This window comes from Coregonus clupeaformis, chromosome 36, assembly GCF_020615455.1.
Source record: "Coregonus clupeaformis isolate EN_2021a chromosome 36, ASM2061545v1, whole genome shotgun sequence".
Lineage (NCBI taxonomy): Eukaryota > Metazoa > Chordata > Actinopteri > Salmoniformes > Salmonidae > Coregonus > Coregonus clupeaformis.
In genome coordinates this window covers 33511362-33529953 of record NC_059227.1, presented here as the reverse complement: position 1 = coordinate 33529953, position 18592 = coordinate 33511362, and the positions used below count along the sequence as shown (strand labels likewise).

General features: G+C 45.7%; 1 protein-coding gene across 1 annotated transcript in view; it reads right to left on the bottom strand.

Moving 5' to 3' along the window:
* The window catches only part of LOC121552618 (zinc finger protein 106), a 38875-nt gene that overhangs the window by 1795 nt on the left and 18488 nt on the right, over positions 1-18592 (bottom strand). Inside the window, exons 8-19 of the mRNA XM_041865582.2 lie at positions 13430-13584; positions 12100-13217; positions 11779-11828; positions 11436-11578; positions 8586-8720; positions 3893-4009; positions 3371-3562; positions 2866-2928; positions 2490-2609; positions 719-790; positions 434-505; positions 194-340 (exon numbers count right to left, since the gene is read on the bottom strand). Of these exons, the coding sequence (XP_041721516.2) occupies positions 194-340; positions 434-505; positions 719-790; positions 2490-2609; positions 2866-2928; positions 3371-3562; positions 3893-4009; positions 8586-8720; positions 11436-11578; positions 11779-11828; positions 12100-13217; positions 13430-13584 (2384 nt within the window). The remainder of the gene's footprint in view (positions 1-193; positions 341-433; positions 506-718; positions 791-2489; positions 2610-2865; positions 2929-3370; positions 3563-3892; positions 4010-8585; positions 8721-11435; positions 11579-11778; positions 11829-12099; positions 13218-13429; positions 13585-18592) is intronic.

Genomic DNA, 18592 nt, shown 5'->3' with positions numbered 1-18592 from the left:
CCAGATACTGAGACATTAACAATAACCCCCCTCTCTTCCTAATATACAAACAACTCTCAAATTCTGCATTTCTGACAAGATAATAATCTATAATATAATATTAATCCATCTGTAATTCAGGTTAGCCAAGCAGCTACTATCTGTCTGTCTTTGTCCGTCAGTCAGCCTTCCTGTCAGCCTGTCTCTCTCTTACCAGCTGGGAGGAGTCTCGTGTCGTGAAGAAGGCGTCGCATTTCCTCCAGCGACACTTGAAGGTCTGCAGGTGCGGGTTGCTGTGGTCGGTGAGCAGGTGCTGCCGGAGGTGCTCCCCCATGCCGAAGATCAGCGAGCAACTGTGCCACTGCACACAAAGGTCAGGTCAGAAATTAATCTGTCAGACAAAAATGATAGGAAATATTCTAAAGGTAAATCCCAGTGCGTGTGTGTTTCTTACCCAGCAGCGGTAGTTTTGCATCAAGTTGAGTTTCACGGCCTGGACGGTCCCGTCGTAGCAGCCTGTATAGATCTACATTGCATCGGGAGAGAAGAGTAGTTTATTGTCCATACACAGAAAACGGAACAACTTCTCTCTTTTCAATTTTGTCAATTCTATCAACTGTACAATGCTTTCAAATTAGTCCCCTTTCCAATGTACTGCATGTAGATGTGTTCTCCATATTCCCTCTAGGCCCACAGGCGCCAGGTTTGGCTTTTGGGCTGACTAAACAGGCTCCCTTACCACACTCTTATGGATGGCCATACACATCACCATGTCATGGTGGCCCCCGTACACCTGTAGCCGGTCGTGGGACTGTGGAGAGAGAAAGAGAGGGAGGATCGCAGGACAGAGATGGTTCATCATCTTATATTGTGTCTGTTCTTCTATTAATACTTTAAATCAAGTATGATTTGATTCAGAGAGACAGTGAGGAGAGAGAGACAGTGAGGAGAGAGAGAGACAGAGACCGACAGAGAGAGACCGACAGAGAGAGAGACCGATAGAGAGAGAGACAGACGGAGACAGACGGAGAGACACAGAGAGAGAGACAGACAGAGACAGAGAGACAGACAGAGACAGACAGAGACAAACAGAGAGAGAGCGACAGACAGAGAGACCGACAGAGAGAGAGACCGACAGACAGACACAGACGGAGACGGAGAGAGAGACACAGAGAGAGAGAGAGAGAGACAGAGAGAAACCGAGAGAGAGACAGAGAGACCGACAGACACAGAGAGACCGACAGAGAGAGACAGACAGACACAGACAGAGCGACAGACAGAGAGAGAGAGAGACAGACAGACAGACAGAGAGAGAGAGAGACAGAGAGAGAGAGAGAGAGACAGACAGAGACAGAGAGACCGACAGACACAGACAGACAGAGAGAGACAGACAGACACAGACAGAGCGACAGACAGAGAGAGAGACAGACAGACACAGAGAGAGAGACAGAGAGAGAGAGAGAGAGAGAGAGAGACAGACAGAGAGAGAGAGAGAGACAGAGACAGAGAGAGACAGAGAAACAGACAGAGAGAGAGAGAAACAGACGGAGAGAGAGACAGACGGAGAGAGAGACAGACGGAGAGAGAGAAAAAGAGACAGACAGAGAGCGACAGACTGAGAGCGACAGACAGAGAGCGAGACAGAGAGAGACAGAGAGACAAGGAGACAAAGAGAGACAGACAAAGAGAGACATACAAAGAGACAGAGAGAGAGACAGAGAGAGAGAGAGACAGAGAGAGAGAGACAGACAGAGAGAGACAGAGACAGAGAGACAGACGGAGAGAGAGAGAAAGAGACAGACAGAGAGACAGACAGACAGAGAAAGAGACAGACAGACAGAGAAAGAGACAGACAGACAGACAGAAAGAGAGAGAGAGACAGAAAGAGAGACAGAGACGGAGAGAGAGAGAAACAGAGAGACGGAGAGAGACAGACGAAGAGAGACAGAGACGGAGAGAGAGAGACGGAGAGAGAGAGAAACAGAGACGGAGAGAGCGAGACAGACAGAGACAGACAGACAGAGACAGAGAGATACAGAGACAGAGAGAGCGAGACAGACAGAGACAGAGAGAGACAGAGACAGAGAGAGACAGAGACAGAGAGATACAGAGACAGAGAGAGCGAGACAGACAGAGACAGAGAGAGAGCGAGACAGAGAGAGACAGAGAGATACAGAGACAGAGAGAGACAGAGAGATACAGAGACAGAGAGAGACAGAGAGATACAGAGACAGAGAGAGCGAGACAGACAGAGACAGAGAGAGCGAGACAGACAGAGACAGAGAGAGACAGAGAGATACAGAGACAGAGAGATACAGAGAGATACAGAGACAGAGAGAGCGAGACAGACAGAGACAGAGAGACAGACAGAGACAGAGAGAGACAGACGGAGACAGAGAGAGACAGAGAGAGAGAGAGAGACAGACAGAGACAGAGTGAGGGACAGATAAGCTTGTAATCTGAGTGAGTGGATAAAGCCATTGAAAGAGTGTAGGATGAGGCAGACCCACCTGTAACTCGTAGACGCGCACCAACTTGTCCAGGCAGGCTGTCACCATGACCTTCCCCAAGATGGCTAACGCCGTGACTGCGTGGCTGTGACCCTTATAGATACGGACCAGCTCACCCGTCTACGCATGCACAGACAGACAGCGGGAGCGAGGAAGAGGTCAACCAAAAAGACAGGAATCAAATAAATCAACTACATTCACAGATTATGTGACCGTTCCTTCATGTAGGAATGAATATGTTACGATGATTATGTGACCGTTCCTTCATGTAGGAATGAATATGTTACGATGATTATGTGACCGTTCCTTCATGTAGGAATGAATGTTACGATGATGCTGTGAAAAAGGGAAGTGAGGGGAAGGGTTTGACACTCACGTGGATGTTGTGGGCGTGGACAGACGTATCACTGGAGCCGCTGAAGACCAGGTCATTCACCACCTAACGTCAGACAAATGGGGAAAGAATGATCATAACTGACAGGCAGAGTCAGAGGTGTCCCTTCAAGATCACCAACAAATTAACATTACGTTACATTAAAATGCCAAGTGTTAACTCAAGTGCCCAAAATGAGAAGAAAACACTGTTTGCATCACATTTAGACCGCTACAGGGGAACAAACCCTGAAATATGCAGTGTCAGAGTAGGAATGCTGATCCAGGATCAGGTCCCTCCTGTCCATATGGCCTAAGAGGGAAATGTGTTCTCGGTAAAGGGTCGGGGTCAATTACATTTCAATTCGGGAAGTGAACACTCAATTCCAATTCCACTGGACTCCCTGAATGGACCGAATTAAAATGGAATTGACCCCTGACCCAAGGACACAGTGCTGATATACGATAACATTGACCTTTTAGATAATATGAACTACCTGACTCCTCACCTTCATACAGAGGACGGTCTTGGTGTGGCCCTGCAGCGAGCGCAGCAGCAGACCGCTCTTGGCATCACGTACGCTGATGGTGCTGTCGTAAGAGCCCACCAGCAGCACCCGCCGCGCTCCCTCCTGGGACGTGCCCAGGCAGCTCACCCCCCGTGGGCCGTGGCACTCAAACACATCCAGCTGCCTCTGGGTCTGCAGGGGAGAGAGAGGGAGGGAGGAGAAGAGGGTAAGGGAGAGGAAGAAGGAGGGGAAGAGTGAGAAAGAGAGGGAGAATGGAAATGTTTGTATCATATTCTGACCCAAGCTATAACTAGGAACTACTATGTTGAATAGAGGTTAGGACCTGGACCAATCAAAGCGTCTCAGAGAAGGAGTGCCAATCTAGGATCGGTTGTGCCTTTTTGATCGTAATGGAGAGAGAATAAAATGATATGGATAAGGGGGACCTGATCCCAGATCAGCACTCCTACTCTGAGATGCTTTATGAATACAGGACCTGGACTCAAGGCTTGACACACTCACCTTGAGCTCAAAGCTGACCACGGATCCATTTGCCAGGCCTACGTACAGAATGTTCCAATGAATGTGCAGACACAGCACACGGTCGGACAGAGACATCTGCTCAAGGCACTTCTTCGACTGAAGAGGGCCAGGAGGATATGCAGTAGGGAGAGGGTAAGTGATGTATAGGATGAGAATTCTCCAATCAAAAGATGACCCATCTATACACAATTTATCATAATGACAAAGTGAACATTTTTGAAGAAATCTTAGCAACTATATTGAAAATGAAATACACAAGTATTCACACCCCTGAGTCAAAACTTCGTAGAACCACCTTAGGCAGCGATTACAGATGTGAGTCTTTCTGGGTACGTTTTTATTCTGTACAGGCTTCCTTCTTTTCACCGTCAATTAGGTTAGTATTGTGGAGTAACTACAATGTTGTTGATCCATCCTCAGTTTTCTCCTATCACTAGGGCTGTCCCCGAAAAAAAAGAACTTGGTCGACCGAGAGTCGTCCTGTTCTTTCGACCAATCGATTGGTCGAAATGTTTCAACTTATTTTCCGTATATAGACAGACACCTAAACTCAGCCAAAAAAGAAATGTCCCCTTTTCAAGACCCTGTCTTTCAAAGATAATTCGTAAAATTCCAAATAACTTCACAGATCTTCATTGTAAAGGGTTTAAACACTGTTTCCCATGCTTGTTCAATGAACCATAAACAATTAATGAACATGCACCTGTGGAACGGTCGTTAAGACACTAATAGCTAGATGGTAGGCAGTTAAGGTCACAGTTATGAAAACTTAAGATACTAAAGAGGCCTTTCTACTGACTCTGAAAAACACCAAAAGAAAGATGCCCAGGGTCCCTGCTCATCTGCGTGAACGTGCCTTAGGCATGCTGCAAGGAGGCATGAGGACTGCAGATGTGGCCAGGGCAATAAATTGCAATGTACGTACTGTGAGACGCCTAAGACAGCGCTACAGGGAGACAGGACGGACAGCTGATCATCCTCGCAGTGGCAGACCACGTGTAACAACACCTGCACAGGATCAGTACATCCGAACATCACACCTGCGGGACAGGTACAGGATGGCAACAACAACTGCCCGAGTTACACCAGGAACACACAATCCCTCCATCAGTGCTCAGACTGTCCGCAATAGGCTGAGAGAGGCTGGACTGAGGGCTTGTAGGCCTGTTGTAAGGCAGGTCCTCACCAGACATCACCGGCAACAACGTCGCCTATGGGCACAAACCCACTGTCGCTGGACCAGACAGGACTGGCAAAAAGTGCTCTTCACTGACGAGTCGCAGTTTTGTCTCACCAGGGGTGATGGTCGGACTCGCGTTTATCGTCGAAGGAATGAGCGTTACACCGAGGCCTGTACTCTGGAGCGGGATCGATTTGGAGGTGGAGTGTCCGTCATGGTCTGGGGTGGTGTGTCACAGCATTATCGGACTGAGCTTGTTGTCATTGCAGGCAATCTCAACACTGTGCGTTACAGGGAAGACATCCTCCTCCCTCATGTGGTACCCTTCCTGCAGGCTCATCCTGACATGACCCTCCAGCATGTCAATGCCACCAGCCATAATGCTCGTTCTGTGCGTGATTTCCTGCAAGACTGGAATGTCAGTGTTCTGCCATGGCCAGCGAAGAGCCCGGATCTCAATCCCATTGAGCACGTCTGGGACCTGTTGGATCGGAGGGTGAGGGCTAGGGCCATTCCCCCCAGAAATGTCAGGGAACTTGCAGGTGCCTTGGTGGAAGAGTGGGGTAACATCTCACAGCAAGAACTGGCAAATCTGGTGCAGTCCATGAGGAGGAGCTGCACTGCAGTACTTAATGCAGCTGGTAGCCACACCAGATACTGACTGTTACTTTTGATTTTGACCCCCCCATTTGTTCAGGGACACATTATTCAATTTCTGTTAGTCACATGTCTGTGGAACTTGTTCAGTTTATTTCTCAGTTTTTGAATCTTGTTATGTTCATACAAATATTTACACACAAATAAACGCAGTTGACAGTGAGAGGACGTTTCTTTTTTTGCTGAGTTTGTGTTTGAATAAAATAAAGTACATATGCACTGAGCTTGTATGATGCTTTAAGCACACTGTTTGATTAAATAATTAAGACACACAAATTACTAAAAGAAAGAGCCCGATGGTCACACTGCGTAAAACAATTTTTACAGCAAGTGCCTGTGTCACTGGCCCACCTTGTCTCGCTCTCCTCCCTACTGCAGCAAAAAGGCACCACAGCACAAGTGTTTATTGCGCTGCAACATAATTTCAGCCATTTAGTTTCTTACTTGTTTCTGACTGAAAAGGTTGTTACTGAAATCCCTAATTTGTTTAGGAAAAACATTTCCTATTCCCTCAACCCTTGCTCTCTTTACGTGAAACATGTAAGCATCGTATGCATGTGACCAATATGGCCTGACCTATAGCCTATCATAATCACATCGATAAATTGGTGATAAAGTCCGAACACAGTAACACGTGACAGCAAAATGGATGCGGAGGACGTGAAAAATAAACTCGAAATGGGCGAATGTTTACTGGTTGCTGAGGAGGGAAAGGGGAAGTCAGATCTGTGGAAGACATTTTGACTTAGTTGTGGAAACTACTGGAGATCAAGAAAAAGGAGGGTATAGGAGCAAGCGTTGCGTGATTATTATGTGTGCCAAACAGTTGCTGTTAGATTACAATATTATTATTTTTTCTGACCGTTTGGAAGTGTAAACACTAAATAAGTGTACCAGAGAGTCTGTTCTAACAAAAAAATATATATAAAGCCTTTATTACAGCAGACTAAAAACAGCTTCATGCATTCGTGATTTGCGGTTTATTTTTTGTTTAGGCTAAATATTCAAAGCTCCCTTTGGTTATTTAATTAAAAAACTAAAATGCAAGAATGTCTCGTATGGCCTACAGCTCGATGGTGGTTATACAAGGCTCCTATACAAAGTCTACTAATGATAACGACATTAATTATTATTATAATGATGATCATTATAATAATTGTAATAATAACCATAAAAATGAGATCAAGAAAAGGGTATAGGAGCGAGAGCTGCGTGCATATTATGTGTGACACAGGTGCTGTTATATTACAATATTATTTTTCTGTCTGTTTGGAACAGTGTAAACACTAAATAAAATATAATTAATACCAGTCTCCTAAAGGTTTTTTTTTTTTTTTAAACCTTTATTACAGCATAGCAAAGAGCCCCGTGTAGCTCAGTTGGTAGAGCATGGCGCTTGCAACGCCAGGGTTGTGGGTTCGATTCTCACAGGGGGCCAGTATGAAAAAAGAAAAAGAAATGTATGCACTCACTAACTGTAAGTCGCTCTGGATAAGAGTGTCTGCTAAATGACTAAAATGTAAATGTAAATTAAAAACAGCCGAATCTGTGAAATTGCTTTATCCGACATTTTGCCGTTGCATGAGGCTTGGTGCTCATGGAATCAGTAGACTATTTAACAAACACTCAAACAGGCAACAAAAGCAGGATCTGTCTTATTTCTGTAGATATATTGATGATTTATAAAGCCAGGCACATTTAACAGTTAGGCTATTGATTAAAGACCGAATTAAGTTGGGGTTTCCTCTCTCCTCAATTTTCTTGGACAATTAGGCTAAGGCATGGGCTGTTCCCTCGTTTCTGCTGCTGCTGCCTCCGCCGCATTGTTCTCAATCCCAATACGCTGGTTAACTTTGCTATTATGCACATAGCAACATATGGAAAGGCGCCAATTCTATGGCGCACTGAAGATTATGTTTCAGAACCGCGGGCAGCGACCGTATGAGAGAAAGCGCATTTGTTATAAAATAATATTAGATTTATTTGTGTTGCACCATTATTTTTTTTACATATTATAGTGACGTCTTAGTGATGATGCCATCCCCGTGGCCTCCGCAATGGATCAGTCCACCGAGACAGACACGAATCAGACAGGTGTCTTGTGCACCATAAAAAATGGTGACAGCTGGACTAAAGAAATCTCGGTCGACCAACAGCCTATCGACCAAACAATCAACCAGTCGACTAAATGGGGTGAGCCCTACCTATCACAGCCGTTAAACTCTGTAACTGTTTTAAAGTCACCATTGGCCTCATGGTGAAATCCCTGAGCGGTTTCCTTCCTCTCCGGTCAGGAAGGACGACTGTATCAGTGTATTGATACACCATCCAAAGTGTAATTAATAACTTCACCATGCTCAAAGGGATATTCAATGTCTGTTTTTAAATATTTTACCCATATACCAATAGGTGCCCTTCTTTGCGAGGCATTGGAAAACCTCCCTGGTCTTTGTGGTTGAATCTGTGTTTGAAGTTCACTGCTCGACTGAGGGACCTTACAGATTATATTATGAGTGTGGGTACAGAGATGAGGTAGTCATAAAAAAATAATGTTAAACACTATCATTGCACACAGTGCGAGTCCATGCAACTTATGGGGGTTGAATACTTATTGACTCAAGACATTTCAGCTTTTCATTTTTAATTAATTGGTAAAAAAATTCTAAAAACATTATTCCACTTTGACATTATGGGGTATTGTGTGTAGGCCAGTGACAAAAAAAAATCTCAATTTAATCCATTTTAAATTCAGGCTGTAACACAACAAAAATGTGGAAAATGTCAAGGGGTGTGAATAATTTCTGAAGGCACTATGTGATGAAAGGGGTGTGGTACCTTGATGCTGTAGCAGCGGATGGTGAGGTCACTGGAGCCGGTGTAGAGACGTGCTGGCAGGCCGGGCAGAGATGACACCAGCAGGCAGTTGATCTTGTTGGTGTGGCCCTCAAACACCGCTTGGCACGCTTTGCTCTGAACACACACAGGGACAAATATACAGTATCTCAGCATCGTAAGCCTGTCTGTTTGTCAAATCAAATCAAATGTTATTTGTCACATGCGCCAAATACAACAGGTGAAATGCTTACTTACAAGCCCTTAACCAACAATGCAGTTAAGAAAAATAAGAGTTAAGAAAATATTTACTAAATAAACTAAAGTAAAAAAAAGTAACAAAATAACAATAACAAGGCTATATACAGGGGGTACCGGAGTCAATGTCCCTAATAAACTTCAAAGATCATTGCAGACATCCGAGTCCTCCTCTTTCTTTTTCTGGGATAGTGTCCTGGTAAGATGTTTTGGGGTGAAACACATCTGTAGTCAACATTGTTATCGGTGTAAAAGGGATACGTCTGTATGCTGCACATACATCCCAACATCTTAGAGACCCAGCATTAAGGCAAAACGTCGCCACACATTACTGCACCAACCCATCCCTCGTCCAACTGTGTACCTTACACAGTATATTCCACTTCAGTCTTTGTCCTATACCAGCGGTATTCAACCAGGGTCCACAGAGGTACTGAAGGTGGTCAGCAACAACAAAGAATATATATATTTTATTATAAACTGGGTGGTTCGAGCCCTGAATGCTGATTGTCTGAAAGCAGTGGTATATGAGACTGCATATCACGGGTATTATACATTTTTTATTTTTACTGTTCTAATTATGTTTGTAACCAGTTTATAATAGCAATAAGGCGTTGCGTTGTGCATAAGAACAGCCCTTAGCAATGGTATATTGGCCATATACCACACCCCCTTGTGCCTTATTATACCACAGCATTGTTGAATACTCGTTTCTGATTGGCTAGAAGGGCATTCTAGAATGAACATTAAAACTAGATATCGGGACAGTTGGAAAAGATATCGGGACACCTTGCAATCATGACGCAATATACGCCTACACATGCAGACCGTGCCTGCTACAAAGTTACAGAAAGCTAAACCAACAACCACACAAACTGAAATTGGATACATTGTAAACGCAGGTCCAACGAGGAAAAAAACGTGGCTAGCTAGCATTTATTTGTTTTTGCAGAGAATTTTTTTTGGAGCATCTGATGACCTAACGTGGTGAGTGATGAACATGAATTTTTCAGCAACTGATACTTCTGAATTCCGTTGTCATATTGGCAGGTTTGCTAGCAACAAACTATTTAGCAAGCTTCTAGCCTAGTGTTTGATATGCAATATGATCTCCTCGTAATTAACAGTCAGTGTTGACGAGTACCCTGACGAGAAGGCAAACTTTTCTAGCTATGCCAGGGAAAATTGGGCATTATCAGCTCAATGTTATGAATATATCCAAATGAATGTCAATAGAAAACAGCTACTTTTCTGTTATTCTGGCTGCCGATGTCGTGACTGTGTCAGCCATAGCTAGCTGGCTACCAGCAAGCCAGGGATAGGAACATTGCCAGCGAGAATGGCAACGGAACATAAAGAAAGAACGACTGGGTCGCATCTCTAGCAACAAAAAATATGAAAAAGTATGAATTAGCTTTAGGGCTGACCCCAATTAGTCGACTGGTCGATTGTTTGGTCGTTAGGCTGTTGGTCGACCGAGATTTTTTTAGTCGAGCAGTAACAAATATATATATATACACAGTACCAGTCAAAAGTTTGGACACACCTACTCATTCAATGGTTTTTCTTTATTTTTTACTATTTTCTACATTGTAGAATAACAGTGAAGACATCAAAACTATGAAATAACACATATGGAATCATTTAGTAACCAGAAAAGTGTTAAACAAATCAAAATATTTCATATTTGAGATTCTTCAAAGTAAATGTGTGCTTAGTATTGTTTTCTTTGGCTACTGTGGTATTAGCAGGATAAATCGCTTAAACAAACGCAATGGAATAAACTTTGCTGTTATTCTGGCTGCAGAGGTAGTGACTGTGTGGCCGTAGCTAGTTGGCTAGCTAGCAACAAGCAAGGGATAAGAACGTTATAAAGAACGAACGACTGGGTCACGTCCCTAAATATCGAACTAATCGAACCAACGACTGGCAACCAAAAGACGAAAAAGTATGAATTTGCTTATAAAAATGAAAATATCAACAACAAAAGTATTTCTACAAGTAAATGTGTGCTTTCATATTGTTTTAATTGGCAACTGTGGTATAAGCGGGTTACATGCTGACGCTCTGTACATTACCTTGGAAATAATGGACGACGCAGCGGGACGAGGCAACTTTATTTCTCAACTCCTAATATTGAGCAAATTACACTTATTTGAGCCAATTACACTCACTGGAGTACCTGACAGACTTTGAAAAAGCACTGGCGAATAGGCTACCAGTGCGGCAAGCTTTCTTGACTTGAACATCAATTTTTACCAACACATGGCAAACCATTGTTTAACCAGCTAAACAGCTGCTCTTAGTGAAAATGTGTTTCGAGTTACCTTTCTAGCTAATAAGCTATGTTAGAGTTTAGACTTCCTCCAATTATAATGTGGGTAGGTCAAAATATTGAAAAACGATCTACCAAATCCATTCATTTTAAAATGTTGATTACTTCTCCTTGCCATGATCAATCACATGATGATAAGACAAGATGTGAATTTTTGCTAACTTATAATGGGGATCCCTGGGTTGCCGGTTGCCTGGAATGGGGTCACTGGGCAAGAAGAGGTTGAAGACCCCTGTCCTATACACCTGGTATATACGCACCACTAGGCAATATGCTCGTGCTGTGTTATCTCCTGAACACGTATACAGGAGGCCCCCGTGGATCTGGAGGTCATGGACGGCACCAGTGTGGCCCTCGAAGCTCCCCAGAGACAGCTCCTGCTCCTCAGCCACGTCGGCAGACTCTGAAGGGGGAGAGATAGAGGGTCAAACCAGGAAACAGAGCCATATCACAAATACTGGTTATCTGACAGGAACTCGTACACCGTGTAGACTGACTTACAAACAAACAGACATACAAAACATTCAAAGTTTATGCATAATTGCCTATCTTTCATTTCAGCCAAAAAGTGGTGGAAGTGGACAAATGAAGCAGGTAACTCACTTGGGGAACTATTTTGCTCTTTCACAGTTACAGGGGGTAACTTGCTTTTGCTGGGGAAACAGAAGCCACAGGTATTTCACATTAGGGGGGGGGGGGACATTGCATTCAAAAGAGCAGGATTCTAATGCAACGATGTGGGTTGATACGCTGATAAGGGCTAAAATATAATACCTGGATACACTATAATGCCTGGATACACTGATCTTGCAATTACCAAACTAGTTTGCTTCCATTACTGTTATGGATACCTAGGTCCTTGAGATTATATTATTGTTTATTCCTGTACACACCATATGGCAAATGTCCAGTAAAGAGACTAACCCGTAGCTGGTGTCCTTTAGTTTGACGTCCTTACGGTCCTCTTTTACCTTGACTGTCTGGGTACTGCTAGAGTTCACCTCCAAACACACAGACCTAGGTGGGGCAGAAGGGGTGGAGGGGAGCTGTGCGGGAGTAGGGGTGTGGACGACGGGAACAATAGCCTCCGGCTCCTCCTCGACATCAGAGTCATCGATGGCGACGACGTCCATGTTGGATCTCAGCTGGCGCTCTTCAGTGACCGCCTCGACGTAGCAGTCGCTGTCTCCCTCGTCGCCCCCTTTCCCCCCGTCCTTCTCCTGCCCCGATACGGGGTCTTTTCGTCCCCGTGTGAGGTCGACTGAGGTGAGGGTGAGCCCCTCTTGGTCCTCCCAGTCCTCAGAGTCGCTGGTGGTGGAACTGGCGGTTGAACTCTGGTCTTGAACGTCTTCCCGCGTTGACATGGTCCTCCTGGCGGCCTCCTCCTCGCTCCGCTTCTTCTGCCTCCCACTCAGCTGCTTCTCCTGCTGCTTAGTGCTGGTGGACACTGAGGTGGAGCTACCCACCACCCTCTGCTTCTTCTGCCGCTCTGTCAGCCTCCCCCTCAGCTGCTTCTCCTGCTGCTTGGTGCTGGTGGACACTGAGGTGGAGCTACCCACCACCCTTTGCTGGCTGAGTGGTGCAAAAGCAGGTGGTGTAGTTGCAGGTAAGGTCACTGTGGTGGAAGGGGGGTTGACGGGGATGGGTATGGGTAGAGGTGTGGGAAGGAGGACAGGGGTGGTGGAGGGAGGGTTCACGAGTGTGTTGGAAATGACAGGACTGTGGGAGGGGGTGGCGCGAGACTGGCTGTTGAGAGAGACAGGCTCTTTTTTGACCGGCAGGCTCACTGAGGTGGAGGGGGTGGGGTTTAGGATGGGCATGGCAGAGGAGGTGGAGGGGTAAGCTGGGGTCAGATTGGGAAAGGAAGACAAGGGTGCCGCAGCGGTGTCTCCGGTGGGGGAGGGGATACAGAGGTTGGGCAGGGGAAGGTTTGAGGGGTGCTGGGTGGACACCATAGGCACCGTAGCGGCTGCCACCGCCCCTTGCATCCCCTGCAGGATCTCAATACGCTTGGCTCGGAGACCGTTAATCTCCGTGGTAACCTGAAACAGACAACAAAAGTGAAACCGATGCCACACTTCATCTATTCATCCTCTATGCCAGGTTTGTTTTCAGGGTCGTGATCAGGGTCGTTCCTATGTGCATCTTAATAGAATAATCCAGGTAGAACCTCCCCGTTTCACTCGGTTTCCTTCCTTTTCGTCCCTACTGAACACAACCCAGGTAGATCTAGTGAGCGTCCCGGGCGTAGTACCTGCTGTTTGACCAGTAGGAGGCGCTGCACCTCTGTGTAGGCAACCTGCAGGGTGTTGCGGGCCTGGATTAGGGAGGTGTCCAGGGTCTGTAGGGAGCCGCTCAGCTCCTCCTCCATCAGAGACACGGCTAGCAGCTGGTCCACCTGGACATTTTCTATAGAACAAGGGATGTAAATCAGGACGCAACGACCGCACAGACACAGGGTGAATCTCAATAGTCTAATGTGGGGGTCTTTACCAGTCCCATCTCCTTCATCAGCAATAATTGGAGAACACAGGACATGTCAAAGCAATATGGTAGATTTCTACTGGGGAGTGTCTTCCCCCTACCCGGTTCAATCCTACTGTGGAGTGACTTCCCACTTCCCAGTTCAATCCTACTGTGGAGTGACTTCCCACTTCCCAGTTCACCCTACTGTGGAGTGACTTCCCACTTCCCAGTTCAATCCTACTGTGGAGTGACTTCCCAGTTCATTCCTGCTGGGGAGTGTCTTCCCCCTACCCGGTTCAATCCTACTGTGGAGTGACTTCCCACTTCCCAGTTCAATCCTACTGTGGAGTGACTTCCCACTTCCCAGTTCAATCCTACTGTGGAGTGTCTTCCCCCTTCCCGGTTCAACCCTACTGGAGAGTGGCTTACCACTTCCCGGTCCTACTGGGGAGTGTCTTTCCCCTGCCCGGTTCAACCCTACTGGAGAGTGGCTTACCACTTCCCGGTCCTACTGGGGAGTGTCTTTCCCCTGCCCGGTTCTGCCCAGTTCTTTCACAGTGCAGGTAAAGGAGGGGAGACAAGGGAAAAAAAGCCACTTTGGACTATTGAGATGCACTCACAGAACTGTGATCACACCGACTGACTATGGAAGTGCAAATGAGTTACAACAGTGATATGGAACATGTGGAGCAAAGAAACATTTGCCCATGTTGACATTTAGCTCTATTGCGCAAAGTTATAATTGTTGGATTCTAGCTTGAAATATACTTATTCATGTTAAAATACCAGAACTTAGTGATTACTTTACATGTATAAGAAATGTATATGTTGGGGGTCAAGGAAGGGTAAAGAGGAACTTTGTGTATGGAAAGTTACTGAGTGATATGGAAAGTTACTGGGTGAGAAAAGGGGAAGTGCAGAAAGGTAATATTCTGTTCAAATATGTTATTGTTTAATATTAATGTTCCTAAGGAGGGAGGCAAAGGGCAACAGTCTAGTTTCAGTTCTTGATAAGGCAGTCCAGTTGCTGCGGAACCTGGACCATGAGGGATGTGGAACTCAACTCGAGATAAGGTCAACAGTTGATGAGATAAGACACCTCTTGGGGGGGCCACAGGGGCCCACCCCGAAGACCATCTCACACACACACACACACTTCCACGCTTATGAGGGTCCTAAACTTAGGCCATGACAATACCAGTGAGAGGAACCTACAGTATTTCTGACTAACAAAAGAGGAGGAGTGTCCATCTTAGACATGCAAGGAGATGACTCCGCCTAGTCGGAAGGTGTAAATATGTGCTTGTTTGACTTGTAGGTTGTGTTTGCAGCTGAAGCACCCAGTGGGTTGAATAACCTTGGTTTGAGCTTTTTCGAGTCATCCGTTTGAGTTTTTATTCTGTTTGTTCAGAAGCTAACAGTTGGCGTTGTCGGCTGGATTTTAATTTTTTATTTCACCTTTATTTAACCAGGTAAGCCAGTTGAGAACAAGTTCTCATTTACAACTACGACCTGGCCAAGATAAAGTTAAGCAGTGCGATAAAAACAACAAACACAGAGTTACATATGGGGTAAACAAAGTCAAAAATACAACAGAAAATATATATACAGTGTGTGCGAATGTAGTAAATTATGGAGGTAAGGCAATAAATAGGCCATAGTGCAAAATAGTTACAATTTCGTATTAACACTGGAATGATAGATGTGCAGAAGATGATGCGCAAATAGAGATACTGGGGTGCAAATTAGCAAAATAAATAACAATATGAGGATGAGGTAGTTGGATGGGCTAATGACAGATGGGCTGTGTACAGGTGCAGTGATCGGTAAGCTGCGCTGACAACTGACGCCTAAAGTTAGTGAGGGAGATAAGAGTCTCCAGCTTCAGAGATTTTTGCAGTTCATTCCAGTCATTGGCAGCAGAGAACTGGAAGGAATGGCGGCCAAAGGAGATGTTGGCTTTGGGGATGACCAGTGAGATATACCTGCTGGAGCGCAGACTACGGGTGTGGTGTTGCTATGGTGACCAGTGAGCTAAGATAAGACGGGGATTTGCCTAGCAGTGATTTATAGATGACCTGGAGACCAGTGGGTTTGGCGACGAATATGTAGTGAGGGCCAGCCAACAAGAGCGTACAGGTCACAATGGTGGGTAGTATATGGGGCTTTGGTGACAAAACGGATGGCACTGTCATAGACTACATCCAATTTGCTGAGTAGAGTGTTGGAGGCTATTTTGTAAATGACATCGCTGAAGTAAAGTATCGGTAGGATAGTCAGTTTTACGAGGGAATGTTTGGCAGCATGAGTGAAGGAGGCTTTGTTGCGAAATAGGAAGCCAATTCTAGATCTAACTTTTGATTGTAGATGCTTAATGTGAGTCTGGAAGGAGAGTTTACAGTCTAACCAGACACCTAGGTATTTGTAGTTGTCCACATACTCTAGGTCAGACCCGCCGAGAGTAGTGATTCTAGTCGGGTGGGCGGGTGCAAGCAGCGTTCGGTTGAAGAGCATGCATTTAGTTTTACTAGTGTTTAAGAGCAGTTGGAGGCAACGGAAGGAGTGTTGTATGGCATTGAAGCTCGTTTGGAGGTTTGTTAACACAGTGTCCAATGAAGGGCCGGATGTAAACAAAATGGTGTCGTCCGCATAGAGGTGGATCCGAGCGTCACCAGCAGCAAGAGCAACATCATTGATATACACAGAGAATAGAGTCGGCCCGAGAATTGAACCCTGTGGCACCCCCATAGAGACTGCCAGAGGTCCAGACAACAGGCCCTCCGATTTGACACATTGAACTCTATCTGAGAAGTAGTTGGTGAACCAGGCGAGGCAGTCATTTGAGAAACCAAGGCTATTTAGTCTGCCAATAAGAATGCGGTCATTGACAGAGTCGAAAGCCTTGGCCAGGTTTATCCAAAGCGACTTGCAGTCATGCGTGCATACATACTTTTTTTGTGTATGGGTGGTCCCGGGGATCGAATCCACTACCTTGGCGTTACAAGCGCCGTGCTCTACCAGCTGAGCTACAGAGGACCACAAATTGCAGCAGAGGGTGCAGAGCTGGTGGCCGGGGTAGTGGTAGCCAGGTGGAAAGCATGGCCAGCCGTAGCAAAATGCTTGTTGACATTCTCGATTATTGTAGATTTATCGGTGGTGACAGTGTTTCCTAGCCTCAGTGCAGTGGGCAGTTGGGAGGAGGTGCTCTTATTCTCCATGGACTTTAGTGTCCCAAAACTTTTTGGAGCTAGTGCTACAGGATGCAAATTTCTGTTTGAAAAAGATAGCCTTTGCTTTCCTAACTGATTGTGTATATTGGTTCCTGACTTCCCTGAAAAGTTGCATATCGCGGGGGCTGTTCGATGCTAATGCAGTACGCCACAGGATGTTTTTGTGCTGGTCAAGGGCAGTCAAGTCTGAGGAGAACCAGGTGCTATATCTGTTCTTAGTTCAGAATTTTTTTGAATGGGGCATGCTTATTTAAGATGGAGAGGAAAGCACTTTTAAAGAACAACCAGGCATCCTCTACTGACGGAATGAGGTCAATATCCATCCAGGATACCCGGGCCAGGTCAATTAGAAAGGCCTGCTTGCTAAAGTGTTTTAGGGAGCGTTTGACAGTGATGAGGGGTGGTCGTTTGACTGCGGACCCATTACGGACGCAGGCAATAAGGCAGTGATCGCTGAGATCCTGGTTGAAGACAGCAGAGGTGTATTTAGAGGGTAAATTTGTCAGGATGATATCTATGAGGGTGCCCATGTTTACAGATTTTGGGTTGTACCTGGTAGGTTCGTTGATAATTTGTGTGAGATTGAGGGCATCTAGTTTAGATTGTAGGTTGGCCGGGGTGTTAAGCATATCCCAGTTTAGGTCACCAAGCAGTACGAACTCTGAGGATTGATGGGGGGGCAAGCAATTCACATATGGTGTCCAGGGCACAGCTCGGGGCTGAGGGGGGTCTGTAGCAAGCGGCAACAGTGAGAGACTTATTTCTGGAAAGGTGGATTTTTTGAAGTAGAAGCTCAAACTGTTTGGGCACAGACCTGGATAGTATGATAGAGCTCTGCAGGATATTTCTACAGTAGATTGCAACCCCACCCCCTTTGGCAGTTCTATTGAGACGGAAAATGTTGTAGTTGGGGATGGAAATTTCTGAATTTTTGGTGGCCTTCCTAAGCCAGGACTCAGACACTGCTAGAACATCAGGGTTGGCTGAGTGTGCTAACGCAGTGAATAACTCAAACTTAGGGAGGAGGCTTCGGATGTTAACGTGCAAGAAACCAAGGCTTTTACGGTTACAGAAGTCAACAAATGATAACGCCTGGGGAGTAGGAGTGATACTGGGGGCTACAGGGCCTGGGTTAACCTCTACATCACCAGAGGAACAGAGGAGGAGTAGAATAAGGATACGGCTAAAGGCTTTAAGAACTGGTCTTCTAGTGCGTTGGGTACAGAGAAAAAAAGGGGCAGATTTCCGGGCGTTGTAGAATAGATTCAGGGCATTATGTACAGACAAGGATATGAGTACAGTGGAGGTAAACCTAAGCGTTGGGTAACGATGAAAGAGATAGCATCACTGGAGGCACCGATTGAGTCGGTCTCCGCGTGTATGGGGGGTGGGACAAAGGAGCTGTCTAAGGCAGGTTGAGCTGGGCTGGGGGCTCTACAGTGAAATAGTACAATAAAAAATAACCGAAACAGCAATAAGCAAGGCATATTGACATGGGAGAGAGGCATAAAGCAATCACATGTGTTATTCGAGAGAGCTAAGACAACAGTTGGTAATGGCGACAAAGTTTGGGCTGAGGCTAAACATAAACAGGATGCGGTACCGTATAAAGGAACAGTCCAGCAGGCATCAGCTGTATAGCTGAGTTATCATAAGGTCCGGTGAACAGCAATAGGAGAGTTCGGAGGTAGTTTGGGGGCTGCTACAGCACTGGCGAGCAA